Here is a 19,365-nt window from a genome sequence, read left to right on the forward strand (position 1 = left end):
AATATATATATTCTGTCGGTCTATTAATAGATTAGCTCAAAGAAGAAGTTAGACGGGCACATGCACACACCTTGATCTCTATCTGCTCCTCCATCTCTTTGTTCTTGATTGTGGTGTACTCTTTCTCCAACCTGGCAAATAAACACATTTTAGTAGAGTTAGGTTCATACAAATGTGTTTCTATTTCACATTTATGCATTTTTACGGTGTGCAAATCAAACTGAAACTAATCATCTTAAACTGAAAACATGCTTTGTATAGTAACAACACCACAAGCCAGGACACATTGGCCCATATTAACTGTAGTCTACAACCCAAAGCCAGTATTGTTATTCTAATGAACAGTGATCAGAAGCAGAGCCTACTTCTTCATCCTCTTGGGGTTGTATTTGACCTGGTAGGCCCTCAGGATCAGCTTGTCTGGGCAGCTGTCAAACTGGTGGGGGATCACCTTCTGGAAGTGCTGCGAGAGAAGGAAGAGACATAGTTAGAGCTTCATAGAATACACTCTGAACGAGAATATGTCCTGTTAAGACACTCTGAACGAGAATATGTCCTGTTAAGACACTCTGAACGAGAATATGTCCTGTTAAGACACTCTGAACGAGAATATGTCCTGTTAAGACACTCTGAACGAGAATATGTCCTGTTAAGACACTCTGAACGAGAATATGTCCTGTTAAGACACTCTGAACGAGAATATGTCCTGTTAAGACACTCTGAAAAAGAATATGTCCTGTTAAGACACTGAACGAGAATGTCCTGTTAAGACACTCTGAAAAAGAATATGTCCTGTTAAGACACTGAACAAGAATATGTCCTATTAAGACACTATGAAAGGGAATAATACATTCAGTAGGTATCACATGATAATTGAAGTAAAGACACTTCACAAATGCCCATATGCTTATACAATGGTTAATTTCACTATTTTGTTTTTCTTGCCTTCAGCAGGTCTTGTATATATCTACAGTGATAATTAATGATGTATACTATAGTGCAGGGGTCCCCAATTACATTTAGCTGTGGGCCGAAATTTCCTTGAGCGGATGGGTGGGGGGCCAGAATCATAGTTATAAATAATTTGTACACTGCAAATTGGCCCGTAAGAACAGATATAGTATTTGACAAAACAACTAGAATTTCAAACCTTGATTACATTGTGATACGATCACATGCCTCCATTTATCCGAGGGACTACTTGGGAACAGATTTCCTCAATTAAAATCACTTTGAGCTCATTTTCTGGTAATCTTACAGTCTTTTACATCCAAGAAAGATGTTTTATTTATTTAAATAAGATCTCAGCCAACTTGGGGGGGCCAAATAAAATCACAAATTAGGTCCCTTAAAGCTGATTACTTAATGGTGAAACAGCTTATTGGGGAACCCTGCTGTAGTGCCTTTCATGGGATAAATCCCAAATGGCACCCTATTCCAAATATTGTCCACTACTTTTGACCAGAGCCCTATGGGGGGCTAGTGGTTGTTACCTGAGACATGCCCTCCATATCCAGCTGGATGAGGTCAGTCTGGTTGTACTGCAGAATGGCCATGCCCACACGAAATATTATCTCCAGACCCTGTAGACAGGGAATCAAAGTTAAATTCAACACACTCATAGTGCTAGATCACAAGACTCTCTTGTAGAAGATATTTTATGTTCATGAGAACAACCTGTCAATAAAGGTTACATTTAAAATCAAACATAATGTATATGGGATCCACTATGTTTATTTTTTCAAGTATATGTTCACCCAAACACATTCTCACACAAGACACCAGTGGTGAGTCTCTTACCTCGTACATGAAGATATCAAAGATACGTGTGGCGACGGGCATGGGGAGGAAGGTGAGGAAGAGAGTGAGGAACCAGGAGGAGGCGTACATGGAGGTGTGGAAACTCTGAGAACGGAAGTGGACGTTTAGCTCCGGGAGCTGCTCCTGTTGGGGTAAGGAAAGAGAGGGGAAAGAGGGTGGATGAGAGGGGAAGAAGGGAAAGACGGTGGATGAGAGGGAAAGAGGGTGGATGAGAGGGAAAGAGGGTGGATGAGAGGGAAAGAGGGTGGATGAGAGGGAAAGAGGGTGGATGAGAGGGAAAGAGGGTGGATGAGAGGGAAAGAGGGTGGATGAGAGGGAAAGAGACGAGAGGAGTTAATTAAGCAATAAGGCACGAGGGGGGTGTGGTATATGGCCAATATACCACGGCTAAGGGCTGTCCTTATGCATGATGCAAAGCGGTGTGCCTGGACACTGTCCTTAGCTGTGGTATATTGGCCATATATCACAAACCCCCGAGGTGCCTTATTGCTATTATAAACTGGTTACCAATGTAATTAGAGCAGTAAAAATAAATGTTTTATCATACCCGTGGTATATGGTCTGATATACCATGGCTGTCAGCCAATCAGCAGTCAGGTCTCGAACCACCCAGTTTATAATAGGGGTTTTAGTTGAGCTACAAATCCATAATGGTTTCAAAGTGGTACTATTAAAAATGTAAGGATGAACCGAAGTCTTTGCTGTATGAATCTATTTGCTGCCCCATAGTGGACAACATTATAATTGCAATATCTGTGCTTATTCCCATACTTACTTAAAACCAGACATTTTTGAGGTAAAAAATATTATAATAATTTCAATCCCAGACACCTGCAAGGCCCTTAAGGTTTTAGTTAATTTGACAATAGATGCATCCTAAATGGCACTGTATTCCCTACATAGTGCACTACTTTTGACCTATTGGCCCTGTTCAAAAGTAGTGCACTTTATAGGGTCTAAGTTGCCATTTGGGACACATACAACCTTCTACATTGGCCAGCGTGACATATGGAGATGGATAACGTTTATTTACCTGCAGCAGGTATTCAAACTGGTAGATACAGAGGCCTAGTTCAGCCATGGTTGGTTTGAAAAGCTCCCTCAGACGGTACTCCTGCATCAGACGCACAAACACACAGAACGCCTCCTCCTCTGGCATCTAGAGGGCCACAGGAGAGACCGGGTCAGGCTGTGTGACTGTGTGCATTCAGACTAAATCAGGAACTCAGAGGTCATTTATTCATACTGTATAAGCAACGAAAAAGGGTAGAATCAGGACAATTCCGTATTTAGCACAACGTAGTGCGATAGCAAGAGAGGGGAATGTCTAGACTAGAGGGCTGCTGAAGAGACGTTACCTGCATGAGCAGCAGGCCCACGATGAAGGCACTGCCCTGGCAGTAGCCCACCTCCCGGTCCACCAGAGAATACGCCTGCACACACAGACATCAATCAACATAAACAAACCTACACTCATTGGGGAGGGTTTCCCCGGGCACAGATTAAGTTTAGAGATTTTACATTTGTTAAGCTTTTTAATCCAGGACTAGGCTTAATCAGAGTCTGGGAAACCGGCCCATACAGTTTAAATACACATTTAACTCAAATCAATCACATTTATTTATAAAGCCCTAAAACCAGAAACCCAGCCTAAAACCCCAAACAGCAAGCAATGCAGATGTAACTGCTTCTAACTGTTCATCCAACTTCACATCTCACTAGTACACAAATGACTAATCATACCAAATCCATTCTGTTTGTCCAAACCTAAGAGACAACATTCTAATAATGCAGAAAAAAAGTCATGTTCAAGATCAAAGGTCAAAATATCCTCACCTTCATGACGTTGAAGAGCACCTCCTGACCCAGGCTGTCCTGGCCCTTGAAGAACTCATGCTCGGGGTAGGTGCGGGCGATGTCCCGGCGGATGAGCTTTTCGCAGGGCGAGGACATCTTGAGCAGCTCAGAGTACTGGTTCTTCACTGGCATGTCTGTGGCGTTACCAAGCAGCTGCCACACGATGGCCCGGAAGTGGTGTGGGATGCCCTTACGGATCAGCTCCTGGAGGTGAAAAGAAAGGTTTATTTTACAAATCTAATTCTCAGCTTAGTGTAGAACTCTACATCCTAGCCTATAATGAATATCTATGTCATCTCATATCTTATCTTCACTGATCATATCCCTCCATCTGTGCTCTCTCCTCATTTGTCCTCACTCCCATTTTCTCCTCTCTAATCTCTTCTGCTGTTCTGTTCCCCTCTCCCTGGCTCTGTCTGCTCTCTTATTTCATATTTCTTTCATTTTATTTAACCCTTATTTTACCAGGTAAATTGACTGAAAACACATTCTCATTTATAGCAATGACCTGTGGAATAGTTACAGGGGAGAGGAGGGGGGTGAATGAGCCAATTGTAAGCTGGGGATGATTAGGTGACTGATGGTATGAGGGCCAGATTGGGAATTTGGCCAGGACACCGGGGTTGACACCCCTACTCTTACGATAAGTGCCATAGGATCTTTAGTGACCACAGAGTCAGGACACCCATTTAATGTCCCATCCAAAAGACAGCACCCTACACAGGGCAATGTCCCCAATCACTGCCCTGGGGAATTGGGATATTTTTTTTAGACCAGAGGGAAGGGTGCCTCCTACTGGCCCTCCAACACCACTTTTCCCCCTGTCCTCTCTCCATCTTCTCCCCTCTCTTCCCTTTGCTCTATCAGTCTCTCGATCACTCATCCATCCTCCCCCCTCACCTTGAGCAGCTTGTCCTTCTTGCGTCTCCATTCGTCCCACTCGTTGACGATGCGTCCCCACAGGATCCAGGTGTCCTCCTCCAGGTGGGACAGGTTGGACGAGGCAGAGGAGCTGGACACCAGGGACGAGCCGCTGTTCCGCCGCGAGCCGCTCATCGAACGCATCGACTTGGAGTCTGCCTCCAGAAGTCTGGGGAAGAGGAGGGGGTATCAAGGGGTTAGAGGTCATCAGACAAGGGTCATATGAGTGAATCAAGAGCCACTTATACTTTCATTACACTAGTCTTGTTTCTATTACTTGTTTTGATCTTTTTATTGTTAATCCATGATGTTAAGCTTTTCAGGCTTGATGTTATATTCTCTTTTGCATTAAATTAGACTTAATTTGAAACGTTTTTAATTATTACCCCATGTTGTAGAAAATCACGTGTGGGAGAATGTCATCTAAAACACTGGAGGGCACAAACAACCAGCAGTACCTTTAATACTACTACATCAAGAGACACTGAGCACCTCTCTGATAGTGAAACACTGGGCCTATTGTTGAGATACTTATCAGTGCCAAGGTTGTAGCAGCTACTCTGATAGTAGAGACACATTGAGGTAGCATCCAAAATGGCAGCTTTTTCCCTTATATAGTGCACTGCTTTTGACCAGAGCTCATCTGGTCAAAAGTAGTGCACTACATAGGGAATAGGGTGCCATTTGGGACGCATGCTGAGTGCTGAACACATTGGTTATAATACCGTGCCAATAACAGCAAATGTCCAGCTCACAGAGGCAAAAGAGGAAGGTTCAACGGTGCATGTTCCAGCTCTGGCATCAAAGCGTCTCACAGCTAGCCTAGCCGGCCCGCTAGGCCTTGGCCAGAAGCTCCTCCAGCCCAATGACACATCTGCTCAGTGCATCTGCTCTGAAGCTACCCACAGCGGGGAGAGGCTAACCTCTGCTACCCCATACTGACCTGGAAGCCTCATAGCAATGTGCTGTAACACAGTTGAATCGCTGGACTGTACCTGTTTGTTTATGAGTGGTCTAAGACACTGCATCTCAGTGCAAGAGTTGTCACTGCAGTACCTGGTTCGAATCCAGGCTGCATCACATCCGGCCGTGATTGGGAGTTCCATAGGGCGGTGCACAATTGGCCCAGCAACGTCCGAGTTTGTTCGGGGTAGGCCGTCATTGTAAATAAGAATTTGTTCTTAACTGACTTGCCTAGTTAAATAAAGGTTACATTTTTAAAAAATGAGTGGCTCATCATTTACCTGGCAAAATATCAGCAAATGCCATTCTCACAACAGCGCAGTGATCTTGAACACAGCCATGCGAGACCAGTCACAACCTAACAGTAGGTTTCCATTGAACAAGGTTATTATCTTTGTGACATGTGTCATGGAAACGGCAGGAGAAATGTTCTAAAGATCGACAACATTTTGGATATTTATTTTGGAAAACTTTCCTTATTGCAACAAATGATGGAAAGTGTTCATTTAAGAAATGATTGCCAAATCATTTTTAAAGGTAGGCCTACGAGGGGCACATCAAATCCACATGTAATTCTAAATGCCAACTAATTCCCAAATAAAACATTTTACTATTAAAATAAAAGAATGTTCCTTTGCAGTGACATTCAATAACGCCTGAATTGTTTAGCGTTGCTTTTCTGGCTGCAAGTTCAAGATCCAATTATTACAGATCTACAGGAGTGCAAGTTTCACCATGGCGACAAGGTGGCACATGAGAATTATTAGAATATGGCAAATATGAGTAAATTCTTGCATTCTATCCATGCAGGCTTTTGGGAGCTACCTGAGACATTAAACAGATAGGTGGGAGGGCATACAGGCTGCCGCCAATTTATTAATGAGCAATTTGCCTTAAATGGATAACGGAAACATTTCAACCACTTCATTTTTATATGACACGTTTTTGCGTCCAGATGTTTTTAAAATCGACACAAGACAGTTCAATGGAAACGCAACGTGGCAGGCAATTGTCACATCTATTTTCTAAGCAAACTCTCCAAATGTCTACACAAAACCACTGGACAAGTTAATGGAAACATACAGGTAACTGCCTAAATAAATTACACTTGAGTAAATGAGGCATACAAAGTATATTGAAAGCAGGTGCTTCTACACAGGTGTGGTTCCTGAGTTAATTAAGCAATTAACATCCCATCATGCTTAGCATCTATGTATAAAAACACACAGTTGGCCATTAATTTGGCTACCATGGCTAGAAGAAGAGATCTCAGTGACTTTGAAAGAGGGGTCTCAAAGGAGTATAGGGGGTTTAAAGTGTGTGTGTGTCAGTCACCAGATCTCAACCCAACAGAACACTTATGGGAGATCCTGGAGCAGTGCCTGAGACAGCCTTTTCCACCACCGTCATCAAAACAATAAACTATGGAATTTCTCGCAGAAGAATGGTGTCGCATCCCTCCAACAGAGTTCCAGACACTTGTAGAATCTATGCCAAGGTGGATGGAAGCTGTTCTGACCACTCGTGGTGGCCCAACGCCCTATTAAAGTCAACTTATGTTGGGGTTTCCTTTATTTTGGCAGTTACCTGTAGCTACTGTGCAACACATGTGAACCCCAGTTCCCATCTCTTTCTCACCTGTTCTGCTCCTCCAGCTTGGCCAGCAGCTCTAGCTCGTCAGGGCTCAGGCTCTCCGAGTCAGCAGGGGAGGCAGCGGGGGCTGAGAGCATGGCATCTTGGCAAGATGAGTCCGGGCTGAGCAGGGGGCTGCCCATGGAATGGTCCATGCCAGGGGGAGAGGAGGGGGGACACTCCAGCTGGTTGGGTCCCCCTGTGGAGCCCTCTCTCTCGGGGCTGCCGCTGGGGGTGGGCATGGTTGTGGTGGTAGGCACTGTGCAACGCACTGTTGGACAGGGGAGGCTGTGGCTGGGTCTCCTTACACGTCTCCCCGGCTGTAGGGTCACCTGGTAGGGCGGTGCCGGAGCCAATCGGATCAGGGTTCCTCAAACCTGTTGTGAATTTAGAGGACATTTGAATTACGAGGACATATTCACGAGGACATACACTGAACAAAAATATGAATGCAACATGTAAAGTGTTGGTCCCATGTTTCATGAGCTGAAATAAAAGATCCCAGAAATGTTCCATATGCACAAAAAGCTTATTTCTCTCAAATTCCACAAACAAATTTGATTACATCCCTGTTAGTGAACATTTCTCCTTTGCCAAGATAATCCATCCACCTGACAAGTGTGGCATATCAAGAAGCTGATGAACAGCATAATCATTACACAGGTGCACCTTGTGCTGGGGTCAATAAAAGGACACTCTAAAATGTGCCGTTTTGTCACACAACACAATGCCACAAGTTCTGAAGGAGCGTGCAATTGGCATGCTGACTGCAGGAATGTCCACCAGCGCTGTTGCCAGAGAATTGAATGCCCATTTTTCTACCGTAAGCAACCTCCAACGTTGTTTTAGGGAATTTGGCAGTACGTCCAACTGGCCTCAACTGCTGACCATGTGTATGTCGTTGTGTGGGCGAGCGGTTGGAGTGCACCATGGTAGCGTTGCACCTCATGTTTCAGCATGATAATGCACAGCCCCATGCCGCAAGGATCTGTACACAATTCCTGGAATCTCAATCTCTGATCCATGCCCATACCTTCTTTTGTACGGTATCTGGGACCAATAGACACAGATCTGCATTCCCATTCATGTAAAATCCATAGATTAGGGCCTAATGAATTCATTTCAAATTGACTGATTTCCTTATATGAACTGTAACTCAGTGAAATCTTTGAATGCATGCTGCGTTTACATTTTTGTTCAACACACACACACACACACACACACACACACACACACACACACATGGAAAGTATTCAGACCCTTGACTTTTTCCAAATGTTGTTACTTTACAGCCTTATTCTAAAATTGATTAAATAAAATAAAATCTCAATCTACACACAATACCCCATAATGACAAAGCGAAGAGGTTTGTAGAAATTTTTGCTAATTTATTAAAAATATAAAATACCTTATTACCATACAGTACCAGTCAAAAGTTAGTACACACCTACTCATTCATGGGTTTTTCTTTATTTTCACTATTTCAGTTTTTTACGACTGCACTTGAAACTTTCAGTTCTTCAATTTCAGGATTTACTGACCTTCATGTCTTAAAAAGTAATGGTCTGTAATTTATCTTTGCTTATTTGAGCTGTTCTTGCCATTATATGGACTTGGTCTTTTACCAAATAGGGCTATCAAGTGTATACCCACCCTATCTTGTCACAACACAACTGATTGGCTCAAACACATTAAGGAAAAAAATTCCACAAATTAACAAGGCACACCTGTTAATTGAAATGCATTCATTCCTGGTGACTACTTCATGAAGCTGGTTGAGAGAATGCCAAGAGTATGCAAAGCTGTCATCAAGGCAAAGGGTGGCTACTTTGATTTGAACAATCTCAAATATATTTTGATTTGCTTAACACTTTTTTGGTTACTACATGATTCCATAGTTATGATGTCTTAACTATTATTCTACAATGTAGAAAATAGTAAAAAATAAAGAAAAACCCTGCAATGAATAGGTGTCCAAACTTCTCCTGTAAGTATTCAGACTCTTTGCGATGAGACTCAAAAATTGAGCTCAGGTGCATCCTGTTTCCATTGATCATCCTTGAGATGTTTCTACAACTTGGAGTCCACCTGTGGTATATTCAATTGATTGGACATGATTTGGAAAGGCACACACCTGTTTATATAAGGTCCCGTAGAGCTCCGAGACAGGATTGTGTTGAGGCACAGATCTGGGGAAGGGCACCAAAACATTTTTGCAGCATTGAAGGTCCCCAAGAGTGGTCTTCATCATTCTAAAAGGAAGAAGTTTGTAAACACCAAGACTCTTCCTAGAGCTGGCCACCCGGCAAAACTGACCAATCGGGGGAGAATGCCTTGGTCAGGGAGGTGACCAAGAACCCGATGGTCACTCTGACAGAGCTCCAGTTTCTCTGTGGAGATGGGAGAACCTTCCAGGAGGACAACAATCTCTATTGCACTCCACCAATCAGGCCTTTATGGTAGAGTAAAAAGACGTGAATTTTACTGAGGAGTTGCTTCCATGACAGCCCGCTTGGAGTTTTCCAAAAGACACCTAAAGGACGAGAAACAAGATTCTCTGGCCTGAATGCCAATATCCACATCTGGAGGAAACCTGGCACCATCCCTACGGTGAAGCATGGTGGTGGCAGCATCATGCTGTAGGTATGTTTTTCAGTGGCAGGGACTGGGAGACTAATAAGGATCGAGGGAAAGATGAACGGAGCAAAGTACAGAGAAATCCATGATGAAAACCTGCTCCAGAGTGCTCCAGACCTCAGACTGGAATGAAGGTTCACCTTCCAACAGAGCAACGACCCTAAGCACACAGCCAAAACAACGCAAGAGTTGCTTCGGGACAAGTCTCTGAAGGCCCTTGATTGGCCAATCCAGAGCCCGGACTTGAACCCGATTGAACATCTCTGGAGAGACCTGAAAATAGCTGTGCAGCGACACTCCCAAGTTGGATGGAAAGTTGAGTTCCTCGGCGTACACATCACGGACAAACTGAAATGGTCCACCCACACAGACAGTGCAGTGAAAAAGGCGCAACAGCGTCTCTTCAACCTCAGGAGGCTGAAGATATTTCACTTGTCAAATAAAACCCTCAAAATTCTACAGATGCACAATTGAGAACATCCTGCCGGGCAATATCGCCGCCTGGAACGGAAACTGCACCACCCACAACCGCAGGGCTCTAATAATGATGTTTACATACAGTTTAAGTCGGAAGTTTACATACACCTTAGGCAAATACATTTAAACTCTGTTTTTCACCATTCCTGATATTTATTTATAGTAAAAATTCCCTGTCTTAGGTCAGTTAGGATCACCACTTTATTTTAAGAATGTGAAATGTCACAATAATAGTAGAGAGAATGATTTATTTCAGATTTTATTTCTTTCATCACATTCCCAGTGGGTCAGAAGTTAACATACACTCAATTAGTATTTGGTAGCATTGCCTTTAAATTGTTTAACTTGGATGAAACGTTTTGGGTAGCCTTCCACAAGCTTCCCACAATAAGGTGGGTGATTTTTGGCCCATTCCTCCTGACAGAGCTGGTGTAAATGAGTCATGTTTATAGGCCTCCTTGCTTGCATACGCCTTTTCAGTTCTGACCACAAACTTTCAATAGGATTGAGGTTAGGGCTTTGTGATGGCCACTCCAATACCTTGACTTTGTTGTCCTTAAGCCATTTTGCCACAACTTTGGAAGTATGCTTGAGGTCATTGTCCATTTGGAAGACCCATTTGTAACCAAGCTTTAACCTCCTGATTGATGTGTTGAGATGTTGCTTCAATATATCCACATCATTTTCCCTCCTCATGATATCATCTATTTTGTGAAGTACACCAGCAAAGCACCCCCACAACATGATACTGCCACCCCCGTGCTTCACGGTTGGGATGGTGTTCTTCAGCTTGCAAGCCTCCCCCTTTTTCCTCCAAACATAACGATGGTCATTATGGCCAAACAGTTCTATTTTTGTTTCATCAGAACAGAGGACATTTCTCCAAAAAGTACAATCTTTGTCCCCATGTGCAGTTGCAAACCGTAGTCTGGCCACCATAGGTGGTTTTGGAGCCGTGACTTCTTCCTTGCTGAGCGGCCTTTCAGATTATGTCGATATAGGATATATGTTTTACTGTGGATATAGATACTTTGTAACTGTTTCCTCCAGCATCTTCACAAAGTCCTTTGCTGTTGTTCTGGGATTGATTTGCACTTTTCGCACCAAAGTACATCCATCTCTAGGAGACATCTCTAGGCGTCTCCTTCCTGAGCTGTAAGATGGCTGCGTGGTCCCATGGTGTTTATACTTGCATACTATTGTTTGTAAAGATGAGCGTGGTACTTTCAGGCATTTGGAAATTGCTCCCAAGGATGAACCAGACTTGTGGTCTAAAAAAATATTCTGAGGACTTGGCTGATTTCTTTAGATTTTTTATGATGTCAAGCAAAGAGACACTGAGTTTGAAGGTAGGCCTTGAAATACATCCACAGGTACACCTCCATATGACTCAAATTATGTCAATTTGCCTATCAGAAACTTCTAAAGCCATGACATTTTCTGAAATTTTCCAAGCTGTTTAAAGGCACAGTCAACTTAGGGTATGTAAACTTCTGACCCACTGGAATTGTGATACAGTGAATTATAAGTGAAATAATCTATCGGTAAACAATGGTTGGAAAAATTACTTGTGTCATGCACAAAGTAGATGTCCTAACCGACTTGCCAAAACTATAGTTTGTGAACAAGACATTTGTGGAGTGGTTGAAAAACGAGTTTTAATGACTCCAACCTAAGTGTATGTAGATTTCCGACTTCAACTGTATCTTGCACAACTCATCCCAGATGGTATAAAATACAGTATATACATCTATTGCATCTCGTCTATGCCGGTCGGTCATGGCCCATCCATATATTTATATGTACATATTCTTATTACCTCCCTTTACTTAGATTTGTGTGTATTAGGTAGTTGTGGAATTTTTAGATTACTTGTTAGATATTGCTGCACTGTCGGAACGAGCACAAGCATTTCGCTACACTCGCAATAACATCTGCTAACCATGTGCATGTGACCAATCGAATTTGATTTGATTTGAAAAAAACTGGACAGAGCTTGAGAGGATCTGCAGAGAAGAATGGGAGAAACTCCCCAAATACAGGCATGACAAGCTTGTAGATTCCTACCCAAGAAGAATCCAGGTTGTAATCGCTGCCGAAGGTACTTCAACAAAGTACTGAGTAAAAGGTCTGAATAATTATGTAAATGTTATATCACACACACACATATATATATATATACACATAGAATTTTGCTTTGTCATTATGGGGCATTGTGTGTAGATTGATGAGGGGAAAAAAACAATTGAATCCATTTTACAATAAGGCTGTAGCGTAACAAAATGTGGAAAAAGTCAGGTCTGAATACTTCAGAATGCACTGTACATAGTCCTGTGTCTCGTTAGTCAATGCATATACGAGGTCAACTGTTGGTTGAATTCTGTGATAAATGGTTAAGTGCTATGAAAAGATAATTTGATTGTTTGACATTTTCCTACAGAGCCAATTTCTATGTCAAACACAACAAACAAAAATAATTGACATACAGTCCCTTGATTCCCATCTAAGTGAATTGATCACAGTCAATCCACAGTGAACGATATTATAGCCGTCCACTTGGTAAGGGAGTGGTTATCAGGGTGTGGGCCTGAGTCACCATGGATGATGACATCACATTCTATAATGGCCATTGTCTCACTGTGGCTCAACATTCACTTACTGTCTTCTTTATAAAGAGATTGGTTTGTGTCTCAAATGGCACCCTATTCTCTATAGTGCACTACTTTTGGCCAGGGCGCTGGTCAAACAAGTGCACTATATAGGAATTAGGGTGCCATTTGGGACACACACATTATAAGTGTATGGATTTAATGGATCATGATGTAATCCTGTATTATAAACTGGGTTGTGCGAGCCGTGAATGCTGACTGGCTGAAAGTCGTGGTATATCAGACTGTATGGGTATGACAAAACATGTATTTTTACTGCTAAAATTACGTTGGTAATCAGTTTATAATAGCAATAAATCCTCAGGGGATTTGTTACAGAACCAATATACCATGACTAAGGGCTGTGTCCTAGCACTCTGTGTTGCAGAGTAGATCACCATTTAAATCACTCACTGATGGATCAACATTAGCTAGATTACCATTAAATGTGATGTCATGAATGTTTGATGACATCATGCTGTGAATATCAAGCAAGCAGGAAGAGACTGTGCATTAAAGGTGATTGGATTGGAGCCATAATTAATTATGAGATTAGCAAACTAGAAAGAATGTGTTGAGAAAGATAGGCCATGTTGATATAGTAGAAATCTGCAGAGCTATGAAAATACAAAACAACATTCCTCAAAGTATTATAATTTCTAATTGTTTGTTTTCTCATGCAAATCCATTGACAAAGAAAGAAATAACGGCAATTTAAGCAGAGGTTAAATCCATGAAATCCCATTTTCTGATAAGGAAGGTTTTGTGTATATTGTTGTGGTGTGTGTGTGTGTGTGTGTGTGTGTGTGTGTGTGTGTGTGTGTGAATGCGTGCACGCACTCAGGCTTGTGATTCACAATGTGCAACATTCTACTGGCCTATGTGAGGCGAGGCCAGGTAGGCAAGGCCTGTTACTCTCTCAGTCCACTATCCTATCTCCACCCTCTAGTAAAGCCAAGAACAGACTGTGCACTGCACAATGCAGCTACTAATCACAAAACTAATAGGGGGGAACCATTGGTCAGTGATAAACCAGAGGTCCGCTGCTACGGTTTAATCATGAAGGTACCAATGCTGCTCAGCAGTTCCTCTCTGCACTCCAGTCTGTGGCAGCAAAGCTGCACCATAGAAATGGAATTACTAGAATGAGAATCCCATGAGGGTGCAGCCAAATTGCGGTGGCCAGGGTTCTTTCCTGTTCTACTTGGCAGCCAGGCAGCACCATAAAAATAGAATTACTAGAATGAAAAAGGAAACCCTGACAGCCTCATAGAAATATAATTATTCAAACAAGTAAAACACATTTGGCAATGGCAATTTGACTGCACCCTCATAGCATTTCAATTCTAGTGATTCTGTTTCTATGGACAGAAGTACAGCCCTGGCCTGCATCATGTATGGGAGCTCTATTACTGGGTAAGCCAGAGTCCAGCCGAGCTGGTGGCCCCAATCCACATAGAGGGAGAGGAGAGATAGGCGTAACCCCAAGCCGAGGGTAATTCAGCATACATTTGACAAATGGAATCCCAGAATGTAGGGCTTATGCACATCTGCGAGTGAGCGCGAGAGAAATGAGGGGAAGGGGCTAGCCATCCTCGGAATGCTGAACAGCTCTATGACTACAACTCACACACACCCTAGCTGTTTTAACATCAGCCATAGTCACACTGATACATATGTCTACTGAAGCACGACAACGACAAGGAAAACAGAAAAACTGCCCAGAGAGAGAACAAAAAAGATTGTTTGAAGGAAAAAAACACTGCAGAGGGATGGAGGGACAAGGACGCCATTCATGTGCTGGGAGAGGCCAATCAAAAGAGCCATTAACTAGCATGAGACCAATTGCATCAGAAGAAGCAGCTCAAGAAAACGGGCGTCCCCAAACCGTCACAATCCTCTCTCAGAATGACACGTAGCTACTTCCTCCAAAACAACGTAACAATAGCAACAGAGAAAAGTTGTAGCCTAATTTTATCAAAACTAATCTTATGACACTAGAAATACTGAACTTTAACCCTTGATATTCCTCTCGACTGCTCACTGTGACGATGCATATACAGTTGAAGTCGGAAGGTTACATTCACTTAGGTTGGAGTCATTAAAACTCGTTTTTCAACCCCTCCACAAATTTCATGTTAACAAACTATAGTTTTGGCAAGTCGGTTAGGACATCTACTTTGTGCATGACACAAGTCATTTTTCCATCAATTGTTTACAGACAGATTATTTCACGTAAATCAGAATTCCAGTGGGTCAGAAGTTTACATACACTAAGTTGACTGTGCCCTTAAACAGCTTGAAAATTTCAGAAAATGTCATGGCTTCAGAAGCTTCTGATAGGCTAATTGACATAATTTGAGTCAATTGGAGGTGTACCTGTGGATGTATTTCAAGGCCTACCTTCAAACTCAGTGCCTCTTTGCTTGATATCATGGGAAAATCTAAAGAAATCAGCCAAGACCTCAGAAAAACAATTGTAGACCTCCACAATTCTGGTTTATCCTTGGGAGCAATTTCCAAACACCTGAAGGTACCACGTTCATCTGTGCAAACAATAATACGCAAGCCGTCCTACCGCTCAGGAAGGAGATGCGTTCTGTCTCCTAGAGATGAACGTACTTTGGTGCAAAAAGTGCAAATCAATCCCAGCAAAGGACCTTGTGAAGATGCTGGAGGAAACCGGTAAAAAATTATCGATATCCACAATAAAATTAGTACTATATCGACATAACCTGAAAGGCCGCTCAGCAAGGAAGAAGCCACTGCTCCAAAACCTCCATAAAAAAGCCAGACTCACATGAGGACAAAGATCTTACTTTTTGGAGAAATGTCCTCTGGTCTGAAGAAACAAAAATAGAACTGTTTTGCCATAATGACCATCGTTATGTTTGGAGGAAAAAGGCGGAGGCTTGCAAGCCGAAGAACACCATCCTAACCGTGAAGCAGGGGTGGCAGCATCATGTTGTGGGGTTACTTTGCTGCAGGAGGGACTAGTGTACTTCACAAAATAGATGGCTTCATGAGGACTGAAAATTATGTGGATATATTGAGCAACATCTCAAGACATCAGTCAGGAAGTTTAAGCTTGGTTGCAAATGAGTCTTCCAAATGGACAATGACCTCAAGCATACTTCCAAAGTTGTAGCAAAATGGCTTAAGGACAACAAAGTCAAGGTATCACAAAGCCCTGACCTCAATCCTTTAGAAAATTTGTGGGCAGAACCGAAAAAGTGTATGTGAGCAAGGAGGCCTACAAATCTGACTCAGTTACACCAGCTCTGTCAGGAAGAACGGGCCAAAATTCACCCAATTTATTGTGGGAAGCTCGTAGAAGGATACCCAAAACGTTTGACCCAACAGTTTAAAGGCAACGCTACCAAATACTAATTCAGTGTATGTAAACGTCTGACCCACTGGGAATGTGATGAAAGAAATAAAACCTGAAAGAAATAATTCTCTACTATTATTCTGACATTTCACATTCTTAAAATAAAGTGGTGATCCTAACTGACCTAAGAAAGGGAATTTTTACTAGGATTAAATGTCAGGAATTGTGAAAAACTGAGTTTAAGTGTATTTACATTTCCGACTTCAACTGTAGTTACCTTTTAAGAAACCAATGCAAGAAATAACCTTAACATCTCTGAAAATATAACACTAGTCTCCCTCTGAAAACTAATCCCCTAAATTACTGGCATCCCCATTGGTCATCTCACCAGGAATCACTCCAGTCCAGCTACAGTAGGATGCACACCAGAGGGGGTATACAGCAATGTCATTGAAGCCAGGCTGTAGTCCAAACTCTGTGAGTCATGCTCGATTACAGCAATATGTGGGACAATTGCTGCTCTGGCTATCAGTACATTAAATCTCTCTAAGGGTAACGGTAGGACAACAAAAAAATAGCACTGAATGTACCTGGATGCAGAAGTTCTCCCATTTAGTGTGTCTGGAGGTTGCATGGTGTGCTTCCCAAACAGCACCCTATATAGTGCACTACTTTTGATCAGAGCCCTATGGGCCCTGGTTAAAAGTACTGCACTATTTAAGGAATAGGGTGCAATTTGAGACACCACCATGGTGAACTTGGGACTGCAGAGTACTGGAGATGGGGTTTGCCTTGGGGGAACAAAGGCTGTACCCAGCACATGAGGGAGCCTCAATGTGAGCCCTGTTGTGTGTGTAAACAGCAGCTTCTCCCTTGCCGTGAATGGGGCAGCTTCAATGTGAGCACAGTGTTGTGCCTATGCATGAGTTTGTATGTAAACCGCTATCCACGTGCACAATTATCACATTGTGTGTGCGCCTCAGCACTTCCTATCCTCGCTCCCACTGTCCACAGCAACAGACAGACCTATTGTACCCCCAACTATCAACCCTCTCTATCCCCCCATTTCTCCCCCTGAACCCCTAATCCACCCATCATATCCCTTCCCCTCCCCTCCCCCCTCCTTGTACGTGTTGTGCCTCCCCCTCAGGCCATGCTTGACATCAAGGGCAGCCCCCACGCTAAACCGCCAGTCCTACCTCCTGTACGCACTAACCTTGCTGTTGCTACATCTCATTTACAGCTTTGTTCCAATCTGTCCACTGACACGTGGCTTGTTCCTCAACGCCACAACATCCAAGTGCATGTGACTGGCAGCATCCAAAATGGCAACCTATGAGGCCCTGTACAGCAGATGTTATCTAGAATTGAGATGAATCTAATGAATAAGTTGCTTTGACGGTAAGCTTGAATGATGACCAGACACATTTGGGCTAATTAGAATGACATGTCATCCGGTGAAGCTCCCTCAGACTACCCAAGTTCCCTAAAAGTAAGCACATTTAGAACAAGAATTGCTTCCTGAATTCCTAGTGTAGCAATAAGCGCCCTCCTGATAATCACGTTTCCATGAATACCAAGGGGAACATGGCTTTAAAATACACACTTCCACCATCCTCCCTCCAAAGGAATTGCAAAGCAATGCGATGTGACTAATAATTTATTCTGCAATGGTAGTGAGTGTATTGTCGGAGGGGGGCTAGGCCGATCTGACCCTGATCAGGTCTGTGATTCAATAAGATACAGATTAAAAGGATCACCAGCACTGCTGCGTTAACCTCAAATGGATTACAAACAGATTTAACACTGTACACCAACATAACCCCGGATGCCCTTGCATTTGCCTAGGCATTAACAGAAAATACACACATAAACGATACACAGTATGTCCATGGGATTGGTTTAAGCCTCACTTTCCCAAAGTAGATGAACCAACCAGATCCCCTTTTCTGGGGCACTGATCGAAACTGATCTGGGACCAGTATAGTTAGTGTGGCGTCAAAATGAAACCATCTGACCTATTACTATTACACCTGTGCCACTTTGGTACAATAGCCCCAGTACATTGTGTCACCAGTTGATTGTGTGTTCATTCAGCTCTATATTAACACCACATGAAACCTCCCTCTGGGGTTACAGAACAGGTCTGGATAGTTTGCCACACACACTGGAATGGGCCAATAGAGAGGTGACGTTAATTATACTCCCAGAGAGAGTGAACTTGAGGTGAATCATTCCTGTACATTACCAGACACCAGTGATCCTAGAAAACAAGTGCAACCAAGACAACAGCTCTGGTGAAATGGTTGCCCGGGCTTGTTTATCATAATAAAGGGCAAGGCCCTGTTCACCTGACTAGGTGGAGAAATAGATGGGGGGGCGTGGTATTGGGCGTGGCCAACAGCGCCTTCTCCGACCAACATTTTTAGAGGCCCTCCCATGGCAGCAGAAACAAAATGTTGCTGTTTTAAAACAATTTTGTCTGCTATTCGCAATTCTAGACATTTTGCCATGGGGAAAAGAAAGCATTTTACAGTTTAATTAAGCTAGTTTCCTGCAATTCTACACATTTTGCCATGGCTTGTGTTGTGTTCTTATGCTACACTTCATGACCAAAAGCTTGTCAAACATCTCATTACAAATCATGGGCATTATTATAGAGTTGGTCCCCCTTTTGGTGCTATAACAGCCTCCACTCTTCTGGGAAGGCTTTCCACTAGATGTTGGAACATTGCTGCGGGGACTTGCTACTTGCTTCCATTCAGCCACAAAAGCATTAGTGAAGTCGGGCAATGATGCTGGGCGATTAAGCCTGGCTCGCAGTCGGTGTTCCAATTCATTCCAAAGCTGATCGATGGGGTTAAGGTCAGGGCTCTGTGCAGGCCAGTCAAGTTCTTCCACACCAACCTCGGCAAACCATTTCTGTTTGGAACTCCCTTTGTGCACGGAGGCATTGTCATAATAAAACACTGGAACTAAAGGGCCTATCCCGAACCATGAAAAACAGCCCCAGGCAATTTGTTATTCCTCCTCCAAACATTAGTTGGCACTATGCATTGTGGCAGGTAGCGTACTCCT

At 43.0% G+C, this 19,365-nt stretch overlaps 1 protein-coding gene across 3 annotated transcripts in view; it reads right to left on the bottom strand.

Moving 5' to 3' along the window:
• Positions 1–19,365, bottom strand: part of LOC112265259 (EVI5-like protein) — a 36,446-nt gene that overhangs the window by 13,887 nt on the left and 3,194 nt on the right. For all 3 annotated transcript variants that reach the window (XM_042303169.1, XM_042303166.1, XM_042303170.1), the window contains exons 2-10: positions 7,201–7,571; positions 4,579–4,768; positions 3,658–3,882; positions 3,180–3,254; positions 2,855–2,980; positions 1,801–1,944; positions 1,494–1,583; positions 366–463; positions 71–131 (exon numbers count right to left, since the gene is read on the bottom strand). In XM_042303169.1, coding sequence (XP_042159103.1) covers positions 71–131; positions 366–463; positions 1,494–1,583; positions 1,801–1,944; positions 2,855–2,980; positions 3,180–3,254; positions 3,658–3,882; positions 4,579–4,768; positions 7,201–7,436 — 1,245 coding nt within the window. In that variant the 5' untranslated portion in view covers positions 7,437–7,571. The remainder of the gene's footprint in view (positions 1–70; positions 132–365; positions 464–1,493; positions 1,584–1,800; positions 1,945–2,854; positions 2,981–3,179; positions 3,255–3,657; positions 3,883–4,578; positions 4,769–7,200; positions 7,572–19,365) is intronic.

Source organism: Oncorhynchus tshawytscha, linkage group LG02 (genome assembly GCF_018296145.1).
Source record: "Oncorhynchus tshawytscha isolate Ot180627B linkage group LG02, Otsh_v2.0, whole genome shotgun sequence".
Classification (NCBI taxonomy): Eukaryota; Metazoa; Chordata; class Actinopteri; order Salmoniformes; family Salmonidae; genus Oncorhynchus; species Oncorhynchus tshawytscha.